Raw genomic sequence first — 7614 nt, 5'->3', positions numbered from 1 at the left:
CATTCCATCACCTCTATATGGAACAATATAATTCAAGTCATTTTACGAAAGTACAGCTGTTGATTTGTTATCAAAAAAGTTCATTGTTATCAAAAAAGTTCATTGAACTAACATGTGAAAAGTATGTTGTGTTTATTAATATCCGCAGCTCCGTTCACCTCATAATACTGTTACTTGAGTGAAAAAAATAAAAAAGAAACAAAGTAAGTTGATCTGTTGTTGGTTGCTAACGATGTTATTGTTGTTTTCATCCCAAATTATCTCCGACTGAACAAACCTATGATGTAAAGCATTCCAACCCTGACCATCCCGTCTTTTTATGTTTATTTCGGATTACATTGTCTCATGTGTCATTTCCTTTAAGACAGTAGTTGTGATTCGAGTGAAGGCGGCTGTTATTTCAAGCAGATCGGGTGACTACGTTGAGACTCCCCAATGTTTCGAGTAAAAATGTCTCTACTGTAACAACTCACTATATGTATTACTTTTTAAAAATTAAGCGTCAGTGATGTTCAGTTAAAACAGTATTTACAGCTACTATTCACGGTGACATTAAATTGTCTATTATTAATTATGACATATTGCTACAATGCTTTCCATAATTCTTTTCTTTCTTTGTCACCTGAGTCTCATTTCAAACAATTCATTTTGTAGTGAAATTATATTTGGGATATCCATTTTTTTCCTACATAGTCTTTAAGAGTGTATATGTATAAATATAAAAATTTATCTTGCATTCAGCCTGTTTAATCATATTCAGTTCTTTTTTTATTGGAACCCCCCCCCCCCAAAAAAAAACTATCAGTTTATATCATTTAGCACTCTCGATGAAGTGTTCCAGTATGTTATGTCATTAGACTTCATTCAATATTTCCCTGACCGTCCCTCCACCGCATCAAAAACCCAATACTTAAGATATTACTCTCCTCTGGACTACCTTTTATCGTAGTTTGATCACAAACCCTTGGTGTGCAGTACTTGTTGTGGTCACTTGGTTTCGTCGGGATTATTATCTTACCTAAATCGCAGTAGCTGTTAGCGGTTGCTCAGAGACATCTACGTCTTGACGCATCAATGTAAACATCATGTAAAGAGTAAGAAAAATGATTACGTAGTGTTGTAACTTTTTTTAAAAGTTAATTTGACGTTATTACATGTTTTGTTGTTTTCCTTGTAAGAATCATCCCTGATGTCCCACTAAAATGATTCTTGTTCTCTTTCTATAGCTGTATAATCCATTATAATCTCCTTTCTAGTCCCCATCCTTACATCACATTATCCATATTACATTGTCTTTCCTATATAGATATGGTTTTTTTTAATATATATATTTCTTTGGTACACAATGTGTTTCTAGTCAAGTCCCATCACTGATAACATTGATGTTGACTTTCTCATTGACCTTTCTACCTTATATTCTTTATTTCAGAATTTGTGATGACACTGAGATGATAATTGCTAACTCAAGATATATCAAGAAATATGTCACATTTTGACAACGGAAGACTGACCTTATCGATAACACAACTGTTCTTAACAGCTTTATTGGAGTTGCTGTGAAATTTAAATTAGGTTATAAACAGTAATAGAGACATGAAAATTCAGTTGATTTATGTGTAATGTCATTCATATCTGAGTATATCTTGAGAACTGAAGTCAGTTTACTTGCTGAATTTTAGTTCCAAGATTGAAATCTTGGAAGAGAAACTCTTAAATAAAATATCTTGAAACTGTTCCTTTATGTCTGAAACATTTTCAGACTTTGTCAAATATCACTTTTCACTCTATGAAAAAATGCATTATAATACGGTATTTGCTGAGAAGTTTTAAAAGTTTATTATTCTGCATTAAGTATTTGAAAATAACAGAATATTTTACAATATTTATAGAAGAATTATGGAGAATAAACTGTGTGAGAGTCAAGTTTGTGAGCAAACACATCCTGAACCTAGTGACCTACCTAAACAGACATGTGTAAATAAACAAAAGGAACCATATCGTTCAAACATCATTAAAAAGACATTCACACAATCTAATGCTTTATTTAAGCAAAAGTTACTTCATACAAGCTCAAAGCTTAAATATTTTAAAATTTATAGTAAAACAATTACTAAAAACAACTCTTTGTCTTTGCATAAGAATGTTCGGCAAGAAAAGAAAATTTACCAATGCATAATTTGTGGTAAAACTTTCTCTGACAGTGGTAATTTGACCAAGCATAAACGTATTCATACTGGTGAAAAACCATACCACTGTGATATTTGTGGGAGAGCATTCTCTCAGCAAGCTCATTTGACTAAACACAAATATATTCACTCAGGTGAGAAACCATATCACTGTGATATCTGTGGAAAAACATTTTCACAAAATGGTGAATTGACTGTTCACAAACGTATTCACACAGGAGAGAAACCGTATCAGTGTGGTATTTGTGCTAAAACATTTTCCCGAAGTTCTGATTTAAATAGACACAAGTACATTCATTCAAGCGAAAAACCATATCACTGTGATGTCTGTGGGAAAACATTCTCACAAAGAGGAAGCATGGTTAAACACAAGCGTACTCACACCGGTGAGAAACCATACCATTGTGATATCTGTGGAAAAACATTCTCTGTATGTAATAATTTGACTAGTCACAAACAAGTTCACACAGGAGAAAAACCATTCTGTTGTTATGTCTGTGGGAAAACATTATCTGGTAATAGTGCATTAACTAGACACATACGCATGCATACTGGTGACAATCCATACCACTGTGATATCTGTGGTAAAAGATTCTCTGAGAGTAATAGCTTAACTATACACATACGCATGCACACTGGTGAGAAGCCATATCATTGTGGTATCTGTGGGAAAACGTTCTCTCAAAACGGTCATTTAACCCAACATGTACGTATTCACACAGGCGAGAATCCATTTCACTGTGATATTTGTGGTAAAACATTTTCTCAAAAAGGTCATTTAACACTTCATGTACGTGTTCATACAGGTGTGAGACCATACACTTGTGATATTTGTGGTAAATCATATGCTGATAATCAGAATTTAAATCGTCACAAACCTGTTCATACAGGTGTCAAACCATATCATTGTGATATCTGTGGTAAAACTTATTCTGAAAGTAGGAGTTTAACTAAACATAAACAAAAATCCCATGAAAGTCTGCCCATAGAACAATAGAATGGCTTGGGAGAATTTGCTTCATGAAGCCACCTGGGTATCTGGTGTAGCCATCTGGTTCGCCAGTCCTCAGTCAAATCGTCCAACCCATGCTAGCATGGAAGTCGGACGTTAAACGATGATGAATACAAGGAAATTTTGTCAAATGGAAAATGGATGAAAGTTTATATAATGTTTTTATTTAACCCTTCTGTAATAATACACTGTCTTTGTTTCAATTAATTTTGAAACATACAAATAATTTTGTAAAATAACTTATTATTAAGCTCATTTGTGGAGCATAAATTAATGTGAAATTTTAGTGGAAGATTTTAATTTAGATCACTTTAAACAAAGAAGTGTTCATCATAGAACCAGAGGCAGTCTCAGATGGATTGGTGTCAAAATATTTGAAAATATTTTTAACATTTCAACAAAAATTATATATCACACTGTTGTAATATTTTCCATTTCTAACATTATGAAACAATCTGTTTTGTCCTATATCAACCAGCTGACTTACATGATTGAGAAAGGGTTCAATAAAATTATTTACACACAGTAAGATTATTCAAACACAGAAATCTAACTGATTTCTAATGCTTTCATACTGCAATATCTTTTTTCCTTTCCTTTCAGACAAACATAAACTGCAGATTTACTTTAACCTTTTACCAGAACATTCTACAAGTAGTGGATGTAGATTTATCTAGTAGAAAGTTAGTGTCAGAGTTGTTATAATTTACAATTAATCTTTATACCTATTGCTCTCCCATCACACTCTTATGAAGTTCCCTGCCCTCGATCCACTGTCTGTATCCTCTCTTGTATCTTGAGATACTCTAGCATCCCACCACTACCACCTCTATCTTCTTTTTACTACTCTCACCCTTATATAATGAAAGGTAGCCTTATATCTCCTCTATAGCGAGACACCTGAGCTTATCCTTCCACCACACTTTAGCTTTAACATCTGGCATAAAACCACCACTCTTCTTTTCTCTCTCAAATACTACCTTATCAAGGAGGATTTTCCCTTCCTGTTCATTTTTTGTCTTGCAAGTTATTTGGTGACCTCACTAGTTCTGGTGGTATGAAAAAGGCATGCAGTACACTCTTCAGGTAGTTAGCATTAGAAAGGCCATTCAGCCATGGAATTCATGCTAAAGCTGACAATGGAGCTTTGATACAATTCATCAGATTCTGTCAAACTGCCCAATTTATGTCAGTATGGAAAATGAACATTAAATAATGATAAATATGTGATTCTCTTCGCTGATTTATTCAGAATAACCTTAGTACCTAGTTACCTTAATAGAATGACCTTAATATCTGGTTACATGTGCTTTTCTCACAATTTTAATGCTATGAACAGTTGACTGTGACATCAGAGAAAGTGAAACTAGGGAATTGTTATGATAACTACTGTTTAATCTTGGGACCTTGTAAGGTGGCCAGCTCACAGAATTGTTACTGCGCTGGGCAAAATGCTTAGTGGCATTTCCTCCATCTTTACTTTCTGAGTTCAAATTCTGCCAAGGTCGATTTTGTTTTCATCTTTTTGGAGTTGATAAAATAAGTACCAGTTGAGTACTGAGGTCAATATAATTAACTTACTCCCTCCCCCAAAATTGCTGGTCTTGTGGCAAAAATTTGAAACCAATTTTGGGACCTCATAGCTTTTCATGTAACAGTAGGTTGATGTTTTTTTTTTGTTTTTTTTTTTTCAAAGAAATATTTATGAGAAGAACTACTGGAAACATATTTCCTTTACTTGAGAGTTATTTTTGAAATCTATTTTATCAGAACAATTTAATTAATTTAAATGTTATCATGTAAAGGGCAGAGTAGTGAAATCACACAAATTTCACAAACCTTCAAATTCTTTCTAATCTGTAAGAAGTTTAACCTATGGATATAGAGGATTCAAGTATATCCTAATCATTATCAGACCTGACTTAATCAAAACAAACTGAATTTTGAGTTCTTCTGTTTTGCCTGTAATATTGGAGACATTATATAATTTTTTTTATATGCACAGGCATTCTGGTATTATGAGAAAGTGTCAAGCCAATCAATGCCTTGTGTGTGAATTTAATTGACAGAAATTGCAGGAAGCCTATCATGTGTGTGTGAATGTTGATATTCCATGCTCGTTGCTGCTTGAGTGAAACTAATGTTGATATACCCAGTTGATGTTATAGCAGGTTGCTCTGTACTTTTGAATACTTCTGGAATAAAAAAAAATTTCCTTACTTGAAAAGACAGTAAAGGTTGGTAATAGGAAGAGCATCCAGTCATAAAATCCTACTGCAAATAACTTTCCATCAAACTCACACAAACAAGAAGAATAGATATAAACCATAGATAAGCATAACTTTTAAAACGGGTAGAACTTGTGTTAAAGTACCGCATGAAACATATGCCAGACTCATGCCTCCATAAATCAAAACCTGGGTAGAAGTATACATGAATTTCAATAGAGTTTGTATTTGGTCATGACTGTGAATTTAAACTATAAAGGTTAAAGAAATAATCTTCATTTGTATGAGATTCTTTTTAGTCTTGAATATATTCAAACATTATCAGGGTCAGATTGTTCAAAAAATAAAATCTCAATCACAAGACTATGGATGGTGAAACTAAAAATGTTGGATTGGATGTCTTGCAGAATTTCTGGCTCTCTCCATTCTGAGTTCAACTCCTGCCATAGCCTGCTTGGGTGGTAGCCTTAATCCCTTATCCCTTTTAACACTACCACTTGGCATCTTTGGTGTCTTTTGCAGAGTTCACTCAATTGCAAGGACTTGTTCTTGGTCTCCAGTTTGAGGATATCTCCCTTCCCCTACCTGTTTTAGAGTCCCTGTAAAGAGTATTGCCAACCCTTATGACTAAAAGATAAAGACAAACTGATTATTGTGCAAATTTCCTTCTGTCTGAAAATACTGTAAATTGCATCAACTCTATTAAAAATTGTATCAAACAGGCTGTGGTTACTGTAAATGACCACACTTTACCTTTTACTAATAGAGACAGGTGCTACTGACGAAACTATTGCTGCAACATTATCAGAAGATAGATGATCTGTGACGTGTTTTCAAAGTCCTACATTAATTCTGGAAAAAAAGCTTTTACCACATTATTTGGTAACAAATAATTAATGCTTGTTTACAATCTTATGTGATGTAAAAACAAGGAAACACAAACATACACATGCAGATAAGGAAATTCCATGTCAATTTTTGGTCCATGCATCAGCTAAATTATGAGAAAGATATTTTTACTTTTTAAAATTAAATTAAACAAAGACAGCATTTTATGAGTTGGGGAGCTGCACCAGACTCTAGTCTGATTTGACATGGTTTCTATGGCTGGATGCCCTTCCTAACACCAACTGTTATATTCAGGTGGTGTCCCTTGGTAACCAATATATAGTCTCATCAAAAAAAAAAAATTGTTATTCTTTATACATTTTTTTTCCTTCCACACATATCTCATCTTCCATTCATATGGGCTCCGACTCTGAAAATGATAAAGATATGCAGGTTATAGAAGTTAGTGGTAATGAAGTGTGTGGAGAGATAATGGACGATAAATTCATCTAAAAAACACACGTTAGAGTTTTTGCATCTATTTGTGAAATGAAGTAAAAATATATTAAAACAAAATATCATTTTCCTACCTCTTAAAATCACTGGATATAATATAATAATCCCAGATTGCAGAATAGATTTGAAAAACTAACGCATTTTCCCTTTGCAATTTTTGGCACCAAAATGAGTTTCATTTTTGTGTGGGTAGAGAGAGAGAGGTTAAACGATGATGATATATAATGATATATATAATTATGATATTGTTACTCCATTCAAAGTTTAGGTAATCTTCGTCACCCACTCACTCTCTGTTTCTGTCACTCACTCTCTCTCTCTCTCTCTCTCACTCACTCTCTCTCTCTCTCTCTCTCACTCACTCTCTCTCTCTCTCCACACAAAAATGAAACTCACCTTGGTGCAAAGGGAAAATGCTTTAGTTTTCAAATCTATTCTGCAATCCAGGATTATTATATATTTTATATCCAGTGATTTTAAGAGGTAGGAAAAAGATATTTTGTTTTAATATATTTTTACTTCATTTCACACATACATTCAAAAACTCTAACATGTTTTTTCATCATTTATCATTTAATTTATCATTCGTTATCTCTCCACACACTTCATTACCACTAACTTCTATAACCTCTGCATTTTCACTTATTCATTTCAAACTTCTTTGAATTTTCAATCTAATGTAATCAACACTCTCTCGAAAACGTATTTCTGCAAAATGTTATCTAAAATTATGGGTAAAGAAAGAAATAGCAAAAAATATTTGAAAATGGGGGTAGGGTGAAAATTTCCAAGGGTTTTACCCCCATCCCACCACACCCCATTTTCCGGACCCCAAAAAGGGTTT

General features: G+C 33.5%; 2 protein-coding genes across 4 annotated transcripts in view; both read left to right on the top strand.

The window, feature by feature from the left end:
• LOC106881337 (zinc finger protein 429) overlaps positions 1–7614 on the top strand; it is a 45082-nt gene that overhangs the window by 30892 nt on the left and 6576 nt on the right. Inside the window, exon 1 of one of the 3 annotated variants that reach the window (XM_052969358.1) lies at positions 7162–7253. The exons of the other annotated variants lie outside the window; for them this stretch is intronic. The gene's annotated coding sequence lies outside the window, so the exon portion shown is untranslated. Of the gene's footprint in view, positions 1–7161; positions 7254–7614 lie in introns of those variants that run through there. 3 annotated transcript variants of the gene reach the window in all.
• Positions 72–7175, top strand: LOC106881327 (zinc finger protein OZF). Its single transcript, XM_014931673.2, has 2 exons — positions 72–203; positions 1430–7175. Exon 2 carries the CDS (start codon positions 1897–1899, stop codon positions 3181–3183), a length of 1287 nt encoding a protein of 428 aa, XP_014787159.1. The 5' UTR covers positions 72–203; positions 1430–1896; the 3' UTR covers positions 3184–7175.

The sequence above is a fragment of the Octopus bimaculoides genome, chromosome 7 (assembly GCF_001194135.2).
Source record: "Octopus bimaculoides isolate UCB-OBI-ISO-001 chromosome 7, ASM119413v2, whole genome shotgun sequence".
In the NCBI taxonomy this organism is placed as follows: Eukaryota; Metazoa; Mollusca; class Cephalopoda; order Octopoda; family Octopodidae; genus Octopus; species Octopus bimaculoides.
Note: the sequence above shows the minus strand (reverse complement) of the source record. Positions and strands in the feature narration are given on the sequence as shown.